General features: G+C 36.9%; 1 protein-coding gene across 1 annotated transcript in view; it reads right to left on the reverse strand.

The window, feature by feature from the left end:
* The window catches only part of CSMD3 (CUB and Sushi multiple domains 3), a 1,274,540-nt gene that overhangs the window by 239,848 nt on the left and 1,016,399 nt on the right, over positions 1–18,293 (reverse strand). The window contains exon 32 of the mRNA XM_043601622.1: positions 12,099–12,215. Within this exon, the coding sequence (XP_043457557.1) occupies positions 12,099–12,215 (117 nt within the window). The remainder of the gene's footprint in view (positions 1–12,098; positions 12,216–18,293) is intronic.

An 18,293-nucleotide genomic window follows, 5' to 3' on the forward strand; every position in this document is an offset into this window, starting at 1 on the left:
CTAGCTGCCAATGCATACTCTTTGAATTTAAATGTAAATTGCCCCCATTTTTTTTTTTTTTTTTTTTTTTTTACTGGGCAGGTCCTTATAGACCATTGAATCAGAGCTTCTCATAGGTCAAACAAAACAAAACAAAACAAAACAAAAGAAACAACCAACTGAGGTCCAGAAAGCTTAAATAACTTACTTGATTTTACACTACCTACAGAGGCAGATAAAGACCACAATTCAGACCTTTGGTCTCCCGGTTCAGTTTTTTTTTCCCAGTTTTCCGCAATAACTGTCCAATCTTCTCTTCAGTTTATTTTGGTTGCCATCATTGACCCTATGACTCTGAGCTTTAATTCAAAATAATCTTCAGCAATCTGATGCTAATTGGTACTAAACAGACTGATGGGGGCAGCCACAGAATTTATCATCTTGATAAAATACAGCAAAAAATAAAAGTGAATATGAATGGGAAAAATACTAATATAGTGATACATAATCACCATTTAAACAAATTATTGTAAAATGTCTAGACTTATATTTCTGCAATATATTTTTCAAAGTTTTCTCCTGAATATTTAAGCATAAATTATTTCCTATAACTGATTTTTTTAAAAATGAGAGAAATGTGAAACATCACCACTGACACCCAGTATACAATCAATGCAAATATATACTTATCATAATGACCTAATAGATAATTCAGCAGTTATTTAAAAAATTCAGGTAGGGGCACCTGGGTGGCTAAGTCAGTTGAGTGTCTGACTTCAGCTCAGGTCATGATCTCATGGTTCATGGGTTCGAGCCCCGCATCAGGCTTGCTGCTGTCAGCACAGAGTCTGCTTTGGATCCTCTGTCCCTCATTCTCTCTGTCTTTCCCCCGCTTGCGCTCTCTCTCTCTTTCAAAAATAAATAAACCTTAAAAAAATTCAGCTAATAACATTCTAGAGCATATTATAGTCATTTTATTGGAGGCTGAAAGGAAATAATTTTTTTAAGTGGAAAGAGAACATAATGGCAATAGGAAGTGATGATACATGTCAATGTATTTAAGATATGATATTATATAATTTAGAAATTGCAATTTTCTAAATCAGTTTTTATTAAAGAGGCTAAAGGCCTGTGTTGATGTTTGCTGACAGATTTCCAGCCACACTGCTCCCCTTCCTCCTCTGCCACACAGCTGAGCAAGCAGATCACAAAGCCTGAGTTCTTTGTTCGGCACTAGTGGGAGGGTGAAACCACCCTAGCACTGAATGAGCACAGGAACCCTAGCACCACCACCACCCTATTACCCCAGCAGAATTCCAAAGTCCATCTTCTTTCCCTGCTCTCTCGTGCCATTCTGGACGTGTTTGGAAGCCTGTCCTCCTCCCCCTGGAAAGCCTCATTATGTGAGTGATAAAAGTTTTCATGGTCCCTATCGTTTGTGTGGTGCCATCTGTCTTAAACTCCAAACCAACTGTAGCACAAACTCAACAAGGGATGCCATGAGGAGGTATCCAGGAGATGAATCACAGGACTGAGAGTCTGTCTTCTCTTGCCGTGGTTTAGTAACTGGCTCCTTTACCCCCTACCAATCTTGCACTTTGAGCTCTGCTGCTTTGTGCTGTATTTGCTGAGTTCTACCGAATATTCATCACAGATTTAATCAACCCACACCAGAAATTTTGACAACTGTCATTTAGAAACAAGAGTTAAGGCTGTCCTTAAATTGACCACAGTACCACCGTACCATGTCTGGGGCATCTTAGCCTGGTCCTATCTGTATGCCTCATGTGGAATTGTGTGTCTTGACTCCAGCATAAGCTGTGATTAATGCAAAGTTCAGAGGAACACTTTTACTTTATGACTGTTGATTGTGGTCCTTCTCCCATAGAATTCTCAGGAAAAGTACTGATACCCTGTGCAATACATGGGGCTGTTGAGTGGCCAGTCGTATGGAAGGGCAGTTATCACGTGGCATGCTGAGGTCTACACTCCTAAAAGCAGCTGATTCAGGGGCGCCTGGGTGGCACAGTCGGTTAAGCGTCTGACTTCAGCCAGGTCACGATCTCGCGGTCCGTGAGTTCGAGCCCCGCGTCAGGCTCTGGGCTGATGGCTCAGAGCCTGGAGCCTGTTTCCGATTCTGTGTCTCCCTCTCTCTCTGCCCCTCCCCCATTCATGCTCTGTCTCTCTCTGTCCCCAAAAAAATAAATAAACGTTGAAAAAAAAAAAAGCAGCTGATTCAGTAAGACTCCGTGCAAATGTTTTCGTTATCACTGCTGCCCGGACTTTTTTATAACAAGGATCCTGATCCTAGGCTTATGTAGAAATAAACAAACAAAAACACATGACAGCCATGTGGGAAAATTAAAGAGATAATTCAAACTCTGCTTAAATTCCAGATCCTTAAGCCCTATAAAGAAACAATTGTTGTGGGGGAAGCCCTTAACCTTCATGTTACAGATTTGACGCTTTCTAGACAAACAATGTGATAAATATAAGCAGGGTAAAGAGGTTCCCTCTCCTCCAAACTGTATCTAGTTAACCATTAAACAAACAAACTAGATATAAGGTGAGGAGGAGACAAAAAAATTGAAAAAGAGATCCATAATTTGACCCAATTAGAAATCCAAAATTTACTACGAGACTTAAAATGTCTCTAATTGTCCTTTGCACCTCTACAACATGGAATTTGAGTTAATTTTTTTTTTTTTTTAATTTTTTTTTTCAACGTTTATTTATTTTTGGGACAGAAGGAGACAGAGCATGAACGGGGGAGGTGCAGAGAGAGAGGGAGACACAGAATCGGAAACAGGCTCCAGGCTCCGAGCCATCAGCCCAGAGCCTGACGCAGGGCTCGAACTCCCGGACCGCGAGATCGTGACCTGGCTGAAGTCGGACGCTTAACCGACTGCGCCACCCAGGCGCCCCGAGTTAATTTTAATATCTACTGAGATGCACCAACTAGCAAAACTTCATGGCCTTATACAATTACAGAGGTTCAAATTATAGTCCTTTTTGGGATCTCAGTAAATTTAAAGAAGGGCACACCCTATAATATAAAGGAGTTATGAAATATAAAATGTGGAACAAAGAGGTATGCATTATCTTAATCATCAGAATTATTGTCCTGCCTAAATATCCCATAGCAGTCATGGAAACTCTAATCAAAAATGTACTAAATTAAATTATGTCTTTGGCATTTATAGAAGGCTTGCCAAACTGAGACACTATGGGCCTTTCTCCATAATTAAAATAGTTAATGTGGTCCAATATAAGTTAAAACAGAGCCTTTAAAGACTGACACCCGTCACAAAAGATTTATTTAGAGAAGGGTGTTTATACCCAATATTTCTCCCTTTAACAGACCAATATGGTTGTTCTTAAACCTGGGAAAAATGAATGGTACCTCATGGTGGATTACTGCAACCATGGTTCTGTGGTTCCAACCATTAAAATCCCATTAATCAATATCATTGAAATTACTGGTTCCATCCAATCATTAGCTGGTAAATATTTTGTTATTATTTATTTGGCTCATATGTTTAACACCAATTTCCACAGACTCAGAGCCATAGTTTGCCTTTAGCTATGATGAAATGCAACACATTTTGACTTCAGCCTCGATGGGACACTTCTACCTGGCTGCCCACAAGGTCTTCAAAAGCTCAGCCATTGCTCACGTCTTTGTTGGCAAAATTATCAGTGTGTCCAACTTTCTTGAGGAGCACAGGCAATGACATCACTCTTATGACACCTTCCTTCATGGATATTCATTTGCCACAATCATTCAAGACATACAAATACAAAAGAGCTCACAAATTGTGAGGTTCCATTTACCTACATATAATAGAAGGCCCTGTCACCTCAGTTAAATCCCTAGGAATTATTTGGTCAGCCTGAAGCCACTCTATTTCTGACACCATTAAGAAAGTAAAAAAATCTAAAGATTTTATTTTTAAGTAATCTCTACACCCAGTGCGGGGCTCAAACCCCCCACCCTGAGGTCAAGAGACACACACTCCACTGACTGAGCCAGCCAGGTGCTCCAAGAAAGAAATAATGACACATGGCAACACAATGTTAAAACAGCTCAAATGTCTTTTAGGAATTTTTGGATTTTGAGGGCAACATATTCCTAATTTATAATTTTACTTAAGGTAATTTATTCTGTTTTTAGTAAACAGGCCTACCTTGAATGGTGCCATTTACAAAACTATCTCTAGACCCCTGAATTATAATACAACAAGTGCCGTCCCTTAGAGACTCCATTACTCTAGAGGCTTTAGCAAGTTCCCCTCATGGCTCTTGGAGTCTCTGGACTCCCTATGATAGGCATAAGTTGCCCCTGAACTTCTGATACAAGAAGATTCCCCTCTAAGTCCCATGCTATTGCAGTGGCAATGCTGCATGGTGGGATCTCCCAGAAAAAAATTCTCTCAAAGGCTCTGAGGCCATGGCTCTCTATATTCAGCTGCGCATTGTGCCTTGAGTCTTGGAAGCAGTATTCTGCAAGTTTGGTATGGCCACTAAAGCCTCCTAGCTAAAAATGCAAAGTATACCTACATATTAGAGCTAAAACTAGGCCCTTTGACCTACCCCAACCTGCATGAAGGTGTGGCCTTTCTGGTCCTTAATTCCTTGCCAGATGCCATGCTTTTTCAGAGGTTCCTCTTCTGAATCCCTTAGCTCCCTGAGTAGCCTTTGGGGATCAACTGAGTGAATAGTAAAGTGAATCTGTATACGTAGACAGTATAACCAACATCATCAACATGATGAACACCCTGGAAAACTGCTTCTTTTAATACCTTAACCGTGATATCCCTGATAAAAGATTCACTGATTAGTACAACTGCCCAAACTTTGGATAGTCACCCTTCACTAGACGTCATAGTTAACAAATAGCCCGGGTGAACGTGTCTTAGACCCTTGAGCCATTGCCAATTATCTGAGCATATGGTTGCCCCTTATGGGGTAGACACTTCTGAGAATTTTGTCTCAGACACTCCCTAAATACAAATTGATGCTACACATATCTCCACACATACTAAAGCCACCATACTAAGACTTCATCAAATTACTTCGCATCTTTTTTAGAGCTCTCGTAGTTACCGACAGCGATCAAGGCAACCATTTCACTTCTCACAATACAAAATGCTGAGCTCTGCAACAAGATATTCAATGGAAATGTCATGTCCCTTAAGTCTCTGGATACAAGCCTTATAAAGTGACAATGTGATTTAGACAAGTTAAAATATGACACATTTCACTTAAAAAACACCAAGAGTGAATTGTGATAAAGTCTGATCCATTTTTGATGTTTAATCACTGGCAAGTTCCAAGCCATACCTCTTCCACTTCTCTTTTCGCCCCTTATATGGGGCAAGCTAATAAGAAAGGCAGGGTACACTTTCCTTTAGACAAATGGGATTTTCAAATCACATAAGTTCTGACTATTGTGAGGGAGCTTTCACTCTAGCACCAGAATAAAACCCAAAGCCAGTCAGCTTTCCTTGTTTCCTTAAGCAATTTTGGATCTCACTGGATCCAATTCTGGATTGTGCTCTGCTCTTCCCAGAAAGTCTCATTATTATAAGTGATACCTACATCTTTTCATACCTTCTTAGTGCATGTGTGGTGTCATAAGTCTTGACATCCAAATCAAATTTGGATGGGGGATCCTGGTCTAGCTGGTGACTAAATATGGTTTCATCTAATTATACGAGTGGTACCCAAAGAATTAAATAATATAAATATAAATACATACAATGACATTTCCTTACTCTCAAATGTTGGGCTCAAACCTAAGGGTTTCCTCTCTTATAGGCATAAAATTAACATACACATCCCTCCATATTGACATTAACAGAACCATAAATTTTTTAAAACAATAAGAGAGCACACTTTTCTTTGTAATTGTTCTATATATAACAAATAATGATAAGTGGTAAATACACATTTTGAATAAACACATTTTGTGAACATTTGTCATTTTTAAAGAAGTGAACTCAACATTTACAAAAGACTAATCATTGATTTTGATGCTGGTGTCATACATTTTAAATATAAAATATAAAAAGCCTTTATCGACTGGAAGAGTTCATTCATTACTTAAATCTTCACATCAGGAAAAACAGAATGCCAGTAAAATGATTTACTGACCTAATGAGCATACAAAAATAATCTCAAAACCATTTGTCACTATAATATGGGGGAAAGTAGTGACAATAAATTACTGAATTAAGTATAAAGTCTGGTGATGACAACATAAATTCTGTAAGGGATGCTGAATAAAATAGATAATTGAAAACCACCTAGATATAAGATCAAAAGACAAATGGGTAGATATATGTCTGAGTTTTAAAGGAGAATATACACGGAGTAAAAAAATGGCTATTAGTTTTAACACAAAAGATGAGAATAGTTGACTTTTCATCCATAGCTCAAAACTACAGTAGTACATATTACAAAGTCCAGATACCCACAAGAAAAGTAATCTTTATATATGTGTGTATATATATATATGTGTGTGTATATATATATATATATATATATATATATATAGTGTGTGTGAGCGTGTATACATCTTAGTTCCAATCCACTGCTTTTGCTTTTTCCTTCTAAATTCTAAGGAGATCTGAATTTTTAAATACTACCTTTTATAGACTAACAGTTAATACAGAAAGGTGAAAGATATGATATTACAAAAATAAATTGCATTTAACAATCATTATGTAATAACCTAAGTATATAATATGGAAAGGAAATACTAAATTGAGCAAATATAATAAGAATTAATGAAATATTCATTATCTAATCATTATCAGTGTTGTTAATACAATATTATGGTATAGTTTGAGAAAAAAAAAACAGTTATAACCCCATATTGAAGCCAACATCATAGGGAAAGATGTTTCTAAATTGACCTTGAGGAAACATACTGCAATGAAAGATAGGAAAAATAGCAGTTGTGAATCAGAAAGAATACAAACTATGAAGAAGTAGGAAAGAAATTCAAGGTTGTGTCAACTACTTAAAACAAAACAAACAAACCCCAAACCTCTCTCCCAGCAATAAACAAAAGGTTTTAGTAACTGTCTGTACCCCCTGTACAGAGTAGACCAGCCTGACAACTTTGTGTGATTTAGGAGTTCATGAACTTGAAACCTATACAACCAAGAGACTGCATTAATAACAGAAGATACAGAGAGGGCTGACTAACTGGGAAAACTAAGAAGAAAAACCCGAGAAAGTTTTCATGCATACTTCCAAGATTCCACGTTTGAAAGCCAGTCTTGGGGAAAAGTAAGTTTTGCCCTTGATAAATAGCCAATCACGGGCCTTTTAGGAGGTGAACTATCTGGAAGCCCAAACACAAAATTAAGTCACCACAGACTATTCTGGATATCCTCAAGGTGATTTTAACGTTGGAATTCTCCAAGAAATCTGAATGTCAGTTTGCATTCCACAGAGCTAATATTTGATACATGTTTTATAATATAATTTTTGTCTAAGATTTTCTACATAAAACTCTGGTAATATAGTTCATCCTCTGTAGTGGGTTGAATAGTGTTCCCCACCCCCCAAAATGTGTATCTGCCTAGAAGCTTAAAATGTCATTGTATTTGGAAACAGGATCTTTGCAGATATAATTAAATATTAATATGAAATTATACTGGATTAAAGTGCACCCTAAATCCAACACATGGTGTCTTTAAAAGAAAAGAGGACAGAGATACATGCAGAAACAGAGGAGACACACAAACAGGGCAAAGGTCTTGTGAAGACAGAGGCAGAAATTAGTGATACAACTACAGCCACAGAATGTGAAGGGTGGCTGAAAGCCACTAGAAGCTAGGAAGAAGCCAGGAAAGATTCTTCCCTAGGGCCTTCAGAGGGAGTGTGGCACTACTGAAAGCTTGATTTCAGAGATCTAGCCTCCAGAACTGAGAGAACAAATTTCTGTTGTTTTAAACCACTGACTTTGTGATATTTTGTTAAGGCAGCCCTCAGATCCTAATACATTCTCTTTTACGCATAATCCCTGGAATGCAAGGAATGGGTGACGGAAGGGATAGAAGGGGGCAGGGGGGGAGTTTGGAAAGGAATAATCATGTCAAGGAGTGATATTCCATGTGAAACCAGTTTAGGAATTATGTAACTAGTTATGAACTATTTCTTCTGAATTATAGTTGAAAGAGGACTTTCATCTCCTTTAACCGTTTTAAGCTTCTTGTTTTACCAGCGGGTCCGTCTAAAATCTTTAATTTTTCCTTGTCTATTGTGTCTTTCTCTTGGGCTTTAAAGTAGGAAAATTCCATTATATTCTATCCCAAGAGAAAACAGACATAAACACTAGCCTCTGACTTGCCCCCCATTTCACTGCCATACTAGCTCCTTCTTTTTTTTCTCAGCCAAAATTGTTGAAATAGAAGTCCAAACATTTATTCTCCAGTGTTTGTAAGTCCTCACTCCATACAACTTGATTTTGGCTGCTACACTCTAAGTATAAATACCTATTAACAAAAATATTTTTCCTCTAACAATGGCAACTGTTTTCTTATGTTATAAAGCATCTTATCTATATCAAAGTCAAAATTAAAAATCTGCCTTGCATGTTTTAGCCCTTAAAAACAATGCATTGTATGAAGACTTAAACAGTAAAACCATAAAGGGGAGACGCCTGGTAATTAAAAATTGAAAAATGAAGGAAAAATAAAACATATTTTATTAAAGGTAGGGTTATTTTTAATCCAAAAATCCAAGTGAAATAGTTTAATTGTTAGAAGGAAGTCAACTATCAAAAAATGTTATCCAATGACCCAGAATTATTATATTTCTACATATATAAAACAACCATAATCCTGCAGAATGAATATCACCAAAGAGACCCTAATATCTGAAGTTCAAATGAAATCCAATGACACTTATGAAAGCATTAGGAATTGACAATTTTCTTATCTATAAAAACTGAAAGATATAAATTGACTGGCAAAATAATACTCATTCAATCAACTGGTAAAGTAAGTTCATATTCTGTTCGCATTTAACCGATATGAATTCAATTCTACACTGGGCAACAATAAATAAATAAAAGTAATGTGGTAGCATATGACCTGTAAAAGATCAAGCTGGCTCATCTGGTATTATCTAAAGAAACAGTCACCTGTTCTGACATTAGAGGATAAATGTCCTGTTAAGAATTATTCAGTGACTACATGGCTCATGCAAAATTATGTAGATGATTTTTATGGGCGATTTAACATATTCCATGTGTAATGTTGATTATATGTGATTTTCTCCTTATATAACTTTAGAACGTTAACCTTTGTTAAGCTGCAATTCCCTTGAATGAATTGAGTGTATCTGACAGATATTATGCTAAATGATTAAAAAGTGAAATTCTAAGAGTGTCAGCCTATAAAAGATACAGAAGAAAGAATGATTATATTTTAAGATAAGTGACAGGAAGAGAAAAAGTGAGAACTGGTACATTTTGAAGCGATACCAAAGAGTCATAAAACAGCTCAAAGTGGAACAGAAGGAAACTGCAAATGACAGGAGGAAGAAGCAGCAAAACAGAAATTTGATTTGTCGATACTCAATGACTATTGCTTGATCATCTCACATTTAAGAGGTAAAAGTAGGAGTAGGAAGAAGTTGATGATAAGTATTCATTTAATTCGTCTACTCTGCTCCCAGAAAACTTTAAGGTGTTATCAGGTGAGTAGATACCCACTGAAGGTGTAAAACAAACTATTTGTTTTTATGCTTTAATTACATAATATAAATGTTTTATTTTTAGCCATGTTACTCTTAAGACTAATAAATCCAGAATCCAGGTCATTTTATCTCCACATTTTTGGTAACTGGTGGCAGGACCTCTACAAATGTGAACATAAATAAAAGTGTGTGTGTATGTGAATCTCTGTGTGTATATGACTTAACTACGTGTTATTACGCAATCACGTACAAATACTGTATCATTTAATTATAAATTAACCCTATGAGGTAGACATTTATCACCTCTATTTCAGAGAGGAGAAAAGTAAAATTCAGGCTAATGATGGGACTTGTCTAAGTGAGAAAGAATAATGAATTGTGCTCTGAATCCAGAAATCTGACCTCAAAGTTGGCATTTTTTAAACTCATAACGAACATGAACTATGTGAGACATCTTTTATAAATATACAATCTCATTCATCCTTCCCAACAACTTTACTCTGTAGACATAATGACCTCAACTTTACAAATAAAGAAACTGAGTCTCAAAGAGTTTATGTAACTTGTCCAAAGACAGATAGGTACAAGATGTGACAGGCTGAAACTAGGACTCCAAGTTTGTTTGACTTCTTATGTAGTTTGAAATACAGAATGATGTAACATTTACACAAATAAAATCAGTTTCCTTACTAATAAATGAAAGTACATTTGATTTCATCTACAAATAATCCAAGACTTGTTTAAAAGTTAATATTAAAAACCACTGATTATCAGTTGCATTGTTTACATTAAGAAGTCTACATTTAACTTACATTAAGTCTACTCGAATAGATTCCATTCCCTTGAAACCTGTTAATTTATTTTAATCAGTACTTTTCCTTCTCTTTTTGAACATCTAGAGGTTACTATAAAATATCCCTAGGTGACCAGCACGTCTACGTATCAGGAAAGGAAATGCCTGTTTTTCCTTTTTCATTTTTCTTGGCTACATGACATCCCAAGAATAGGTTATAGTAGAAGAAATTAATGGATTATAAAGAGAACTGAGGTAACCAGGCAATCTTCTGGGTCATCACTGCTAGGGTTCTGTCAGCATCCATGCAACATTGTTGGCAGCTGGACTATAAACCCCTCTTACAAGAAAAAGACTATTTTGAGGCACAAAAGGAAAAAAATAAATAAACAATTAGGTGGATAATGTTTTTCTTTCTAAACCGTCATTCTCTTCTCGAAGAGTTCAACTCTGATTTAACCAATCAATATGCTAGGAAGAAGAAATATTTTGTAGAGTAAAGAAATAGCCACCTTGCTAATGCTGGCCTCACCATTCTATTTCAAGGTTAAATAAAAGGTTTAGTATTTCACTTCTGATGACAACGTTCTCTCAAATAAGTTGAAGATCTTGGACTTGTTTCGAAAGAAAGAGAAGGAGGATATATGGGTGATATCAGGTTATAAGAAATTGGACTGGAAGCATCAGCTTATTTTATATATCAGCAGAAACATTAAGTCAAGATGTGATCCAAAAATCTTGATATGATAAAATCCATGTCCTTCTGCTAAAATACTTTGTCATTCAGACCCAGACATTCATAACAGCTACGGCAAATCCTTTACCACGTAACACAATGCTGTAAATCTAAATTGTAGAAGTCTGAACTTTCAGCCTCTCTCCCATACTTTACTGCTCACTAAATTTCCTTTGCCTACCCATCCATAAACAGAGCTTAACCTGGGTGAGATCCAGCTGGATCTCAGACACAAAACCTTTAGAAGCCAGGTAAGTGACTTCTAAGACTTGTGATCAGGGAGATGTGAAGGCAGCAAAGGACACATTGTCTTCTCAGTGCCAATGCAGAACAGATTGTCAGGTTGACAAGATGAGCTGAAATGTCCTTTGCTGTCTTTCTATATTCATTGCTGTCCCGGAAACTAGGTGCTTGAAACCAAAATCGTTTCTTTCTGCAAATGTGTTTAAAAAGTATACAACAATATGATTGGTTTGTACATACTTTGCCATTATTATAATAGTTCTATATTTGACTTATGCATATTTTGCAGAGCACACTTTGCTTTGTGCTCTGGTAATTTCCCATTTTATATCATTCTGACATGAAGGCACTTGCAAGGTTACTGGATGTACTTATTTTTAAAAATTAAAAACAATCCTGTTTTCATTTTTATATTGTTGTTCACCTGTGTACTTGACTGTAAATTCAGATTGAGTAAAATGACCTCAAAATTTTATTATTACAAAGCTACTATCTAAAAAGAATTGCCAAGTAAAGTACTTTATGAATAGTGAAAATGTGCATAAAAAACTAACATTTTTGAATAGCACATATTGAAAAACAAAGCATGTCTGGAATGAAATACTACGTGATGAGATGACTATTACTTACCAAACTCCTTGGGAACTGCTATCGAATAAACACAATTATGCCCCACACTGTAATTTTTGGGATAGTTTGGTGATAGAACAGTGCCTTCTGAACCCGTTGAACGACTTCCACAGGGTGCTAGGAGACAGAAATGACAAAACATTTTTAGAAAAGCTTTACAAAAACCACACTGTGAATGTTTTCTTGATATAAACATGATGGCTATTGAATTTTAAGGTATTTGGTTTATTTCCATCTTTTAATAAGATCCACCACTGTCAAATATCTTAAAAACAAATTGTGGACATATGTGACTACTGTACCTATTCAGATTTACTCTTCTCAAACACAGTAATATAAACGTGACATAATGGTGCTATCTCTAGAGGTAATAATGGCGGCCCTGCTTTCATTTATGATAAAAGCGCAAAGGAAATTTTCTCTTATGTAATGATGAGAAATTACATATGCAGGTGGGAAATTGTTGTACTCACTGCCAGGCTTTGACATTCTACTCAAAATCAACCTTGATTATGCTGCCACCAAATTAAGTATTTTTATACACGGGACAGGGACGGCTGTACAAACACATTCACCCACTCATCTAAGTAAAATACTCTCTCACCAACCTTTATCTGTTTATATGATTTACATTTGAATCGTTAGAGTTGCTGATGGTGCACAGAGGCAGATTTTTTTTTTTTTTTTTTGCTACCTCAGCCCCAAATGCACTATGTTCCTAAAAGAGGTGAGGGTGAAACCAATGTTTCGGGCAAATTTGTAGATGATGGTTCTGGTGTTCACAAGATAGGGGGGATACCTTAGGCTTTATAGTTCTGAGTTATGAGGCAGACCCAGGCTAATGATGGAGATTTAAGTATTGAAAACATATAGATGATAGCTGATATTCTCTAAGAAAATGATATCACCCAGAAAATTATACAGAATGAGACAAGATGGGCAAAGAGGAGGTCTGGAGAATGCCAAGGTGTAGGATCGCATAGAGGGTGGCTACAGTGAATGTCGTCCCATGGAAGCCACTGGCAAAGAGCTTCAATTAAAGCAAAGTGTTCAACAGGGTTAAGTGTTGCCAAGTGATAATAAAAGAAAAACGAGTCAGTGGATTTGGCGACGTGGAGTATCACAGAGCAGGGGCTTCTTCTCCTGGCCCATGATTGCTTGAGGAGGGATTCTGTTTAACTGCTGGCTGGCTGGTTCCACCCTTACTCCACGAGGTACAATGAGCTTTCCAGACTGGTCAGCCCAGGAGGGGAACTTCAACCTTACTCCAGGCTGGGGGCCATTCTGCTTAAAGAACATATTGGCTGGTCTCCTCCTCTGCAGAGTCAGTATTACAGGGCAAGTCTGCTGAGAGCGTGGCCATGGTTGTTGCAGGACACCCGTAGCTGTGCAGGATGCTTGTTGTTTTGGCCCCTCTGCTTTTATCAATATTAAAGCTAACAGTCTGACTTCCTTCAGCCTATCCCTTAACTGGCTTTGAACTTGTGCAGAGAGGACTCCCCTCAAGCAATGGGATTTTGGTATTGTTAATACAGCAGGTTCAACTAGAGCAGCTTTTTGCAAACTACAGCCAGCAAACCAAGCCAGGCGGTCAGGAGAGAGTTTTACATTCTTAGAGTCACAAAACAAAGTTTTGAGTTTGAGTACGCGACAGAGACATATGTAGCCAACAAATCCCAAAATACCATCTGGCGCTTTACAGAAAAAAGTTTGCTAACCCTTGAAGTAGAGTAGAGGGGGGGTAGCTAGATAGTAGCTGGATGAAGAGTAAGTATGTAAAGAAATAGATGTAATCAGAGCCTTAATCATAAACAAAAGGAGAATGTGGGGAGTAGTCAGGGGAAGATGCAAAGCTGAGCGAGTTTTGTTACTGTTTTATTTAACGGGGAGGAAGGAGTCATTGCAAAGGGAAAATCAGGAGCAGAACTAGAGTCTAGGAAAAGGTAAGATAAAAAACCAAAGTGGAGCCATTTCACTTTTGAAACCATCAGTGACATTCCCCTGTGACCTGAGGAAAACAGATGGAGAGTAGAAATACATAGGTTTAGGTTACATGCTGGGAATTTATTAGGGTTATTGCCTAATTTTCCTTTTAAGTGTTTGTTCGTTTGTGTGTTTGTAGAGAAAAAGCATGAGCCTGGGAGGGGCAGAGAGAGAGGGAGACAGAGCATCCCAAACAGGGCTGGATTTCACACACCCTGCGATCCTGACCTGAGCCAAAATCCAGAGTCAGAGGCTCAATTGACTGAGACACCCGGGTACCCCCTGATTTTCCTGTTAAAGACAGCTGGGTGCAGTGTTGTGTTAGGTGACTGGAGAAGAGTCATGATAGCTTGAAAAAGTAAACACATTTGATGGATTCCTGGCCAGAGTTTAAAATATATCAACTTTATTCAGCTGATATTACTGATGAGAAAATCATTCAAGAATGAGTACTATGATTTATGTTAACTTTCCTTCTGATTTTAAGGTGCTCCAAAATTACAATACTTTGAATGTATGTGACAATAGCTCTTATTTTCATATTTGGAAAATATGAACAGAAATGAGAGCTTTTCGTTCAAGTTCAGCTTTGTGACTTAGTCATGAACATTCTGCTATTCCACATGAATATGCATCTGACAACCTCAATTTGTTTTTTATAGTTTATTTTGCATAATGGACATTTAGGACAGCTATTTCAAAAAGTGTCATTTATAAATATAAAAATGTGAAGTTGTTTTTTAATCATTGATGAATATATATGAGGTTGCAGTATAATCACCTGTTCTTAGGGTAACTAATACTGTATTAGATTCTGTTATTTGTCCTATTATCAATAATTTGGGGTTTCTTCTGGTCAGTGCTTACAGCATGTCCTAGTTTATAATCACTTATGTTGAATACTGTAGTGACTGAAAGTATTCCGTGTAGTATGCAAATTATATAAATAAGGGAAAATTAACTGTGCTTTGAGATAGAGATTTATTGTAATCTGTTCTATGTTTACAAAAATCTAAATGGAATAATGACTAAGCCAGAACAACTTTACAAATTTTCCTAATATTGGTTCCTAGAAACTTTTCACATCCTCTCTTCCTGTTTTAACCTTATCATACTGGTGGGTATAGGAAAGGGCAGCCTTTATCTTTTTGGCTCTGTTAACAATGAGTAGAAGTTAGGAGCCAGCCAAGACTTGGAATTCTATGCTTATTTTTGCCATTTTACTTATACCAGTGGGCCATTTGTCACACTGGCTGTGTTTCTCTGAAAGCCCATATCCCTTGTAATGCATTTAATGTAAGAACTCACCTGTACCAGTTCCTGACTATAACTTATTTGATACATATGACAACTGCTTAAATCTATATTCAATAGCATTGTTGTAGAACACGTGAATTATGAAAAGAAAAGGTTCTATAATTAAGTAAGTTTGGGACATACGTGGATAAAAGAAAAAGTTCTTTATGACTTCACTGATACTTTAGTAAGGTCTGGGGACTGTCATATTCATTCTTACAAACTTATCTGATCGTGGAGACTGTTTCAGGGTAACATCTCATGGGACCAATGTTCCTTAGAACACCCTTTGCAAAATGCCAGACTGATGATTCCAAAATGTGCTATCACTTTGGTAATAATTCTCACATTTATATTATTGTCTATAATTGACTAGAATTTTGTAGAACCAAAGAACCGTGTTTCAATGTATGCACGGAGAGCCAAAGTACTTTAAAGATTTAAAATGTCAAACTTAGCCTATTATAACATACCATTATCCTTGACACTCTCTCCCTGACTCTTGGGGTCCAATACACCATTGATTTGTTGCTTGTACCTTTACGTAGCTTATCAGTCTCTCTCTCCTCTCTGCCACTGAAACTGCCACAACCCAAACTCCCAACAGTTTCCACATGGGCTCTTGGAAGAGACAACTAGCTCTACCGATCCTTGCAAGTTCTCACCGCTGCTAACGATGTTTCTAACAGACACGTCTTACCGTATTTCTCTTCTCTTCCTAGAACAGTTCTGATAAACAGTGGGTTCTCCATAAATGTTTGTGGGAGGTTGAACTGTACTATGCTTATCATACCAAGCAGGCTACTATCAATGGTGTTCCATAGACAGCACGTACATGAACATTTCATTTGGTAGAAATTTTTCCAGAAATTCACTTAAATCCAAGACAGAATTGAGACATACCCTCTCAATAAATCCATATTAGCCTATTTCTGTGATTGAAGTCTCTGATGGCCAGGAATCACTGTTGCTTTACACTTAGAGGCAATATTATGTAAAAGATGTGTATCTTTAAACATTGAAAATATGCTCAATGATAGGATTGAGTTCCACTGAGGGAACAGCAGACTATGTCTACCATTTTACAGTAGCAAATCCATGCTAACATTTAATTAGTCTGGAACATACCTTCACTGAGTGAGTGAAATCATTCACACTGTTTAATTTCATGATTTTTCTTGTTCTCTCTTTTTTTTAATGTTTTTTTTTAATCCTCTTTGGCTGAATATATGGATTCATTTGTATCGGTACAATGTGCCCAGACTGCAACTGTACTGTATGTGCTTGTTTTACTCTTGCAAGAAGAAAGGATGAGGCAGTAAACAGATGTGGTATTTCCAGGGACATCAGGGGATGAATCTGTAACTGGATTTTAAGGTTTCTAGTCACCTAGTGAAAAGGACTTCCCCACTAAGATTCGATCATGTGTGCAGGAGGCAGGAGGAGGGCTGGAGAAGAAGAAGAAGAAGAAGGAGAACAGAGTAACTTCCCAGTAAGCGAAACAGAAGGATCTCAAACCATTTTTATGGAAGAGGTCCTACTCGAACGTCCAACATATCTTAGAGACTGCATAGTCCGCTCAACACAGCCGTAAGCTACTTGCAATTTCAAACCTGTCTTTTTGGTTGTGTAATGTATGTATAATTTATTATCAAATATACCTTATCGTGAAAATTATTACAGAATATATAAATTTTTCTCAGAGGAAAGTTGGGTACTTTTAAAAGTGATTAATTCTTGTGGGTCACAAAAGAGCAAAATGCTATATTAAATCAATAATTTACTAGATGCGGCCTGTGCCTCCTTCAGTTGGAGAGAACTGCTGTACTTTTACGAAAGTGCTGGTCTACTTCTGGGAAATTACTTATGCCCTGATGTAGCCTGATTGAATGTCACAAGTCAAAAATCCTGGGAGAAAAGGGTTTGAAAGCTGTATCTGCCACCGAGTCTTTTTTTTTTTTTTTTAAGCTAAGTCCTTTCATAAGCCTTAAACTTTGGAATTGAGTTTGTAATGCAGGCAGCTAATATTCCCAGTATTGACTTCAAGATTAAAACTACTCTTGCTTTGTTTGAAACCTGTTCTTAGTAAAAAATAGCTCATTATTCAGCCATTGATTTCATGCTTTGCATCATGTCTCCTAAATAAATAAGCATTTCATTTTGTTTATCTGTTAGATGATGTTCCTCTAATAAGGCCATTTTATCATAATGGTAGTAACTATTTCTTTAAATTATAAATGATTACCTTAAGTAACTTATTTATTTTGATTTTCATTTTCTTTTGCATTAGTTCTTATATATTCACATTCATTTATCTGGAAAACTAAAGATAATATTGTTATGAGTTTCCTATTGCCTCATCTATTCGCCCAAAAGAAAAAAAAAAAGCAAAAATCAGTCTTTACTACTTGTGAATTAATCCTTTGTTATAATTACACACTCCTGTTTAACACTAAAAACAAACAAACAAACAAACCAAAAAAGAAAACTCCATCTCAATGCTGTAATCAGTGGCTTGTAAACCACTTTAGTCCCTCACTAAGTAAACTTAGTAGGAGATGTCCTTCTACATCTGTCACCTCACTGATTGCCCGGACTCACTCATTTGATTGTGCTGCCTGGAAAGGCATTCCCTTCATGCTCCAGTGCTCTGTGAGCTGTGTTCTCCATCAGGGTGTATGTTCTTAGAAGAAGAAGAGTCATCCTAGGACAAAGACCTCCGAAGAGCTATATTCATTCCTTGGATAGATCTGCCATGCTACCATATATAAATTCTAATAGAATGGATGTTAGTAGTTCATCTGTGATACCTATGTCACTCATTTTTAACCTCATTTTCAAGATTGAGGTATGATGTATACAATTGAGTATTATTGTTGTGGTTGTTTAGCATATTCACAAAGTTGTGGACCACAC

Source organism: Prionailurus bengalensis, chromosome F2, assembly GCF_016509475.1.
Source record: "Prionailurus bengalensis isolate Pbe53 chromosome F2, Fcat_Pben_1.1_paternal_pri, whole genome shotgun sequence".
In the NCBI taxonomy this organism is placed as follows: domain Eukaryota; kingdom Metazoa; phylum Chordata; class Mammalia; order Carnivora; family Felidae; genus Prionailurus; species Prionailurus bengalensis.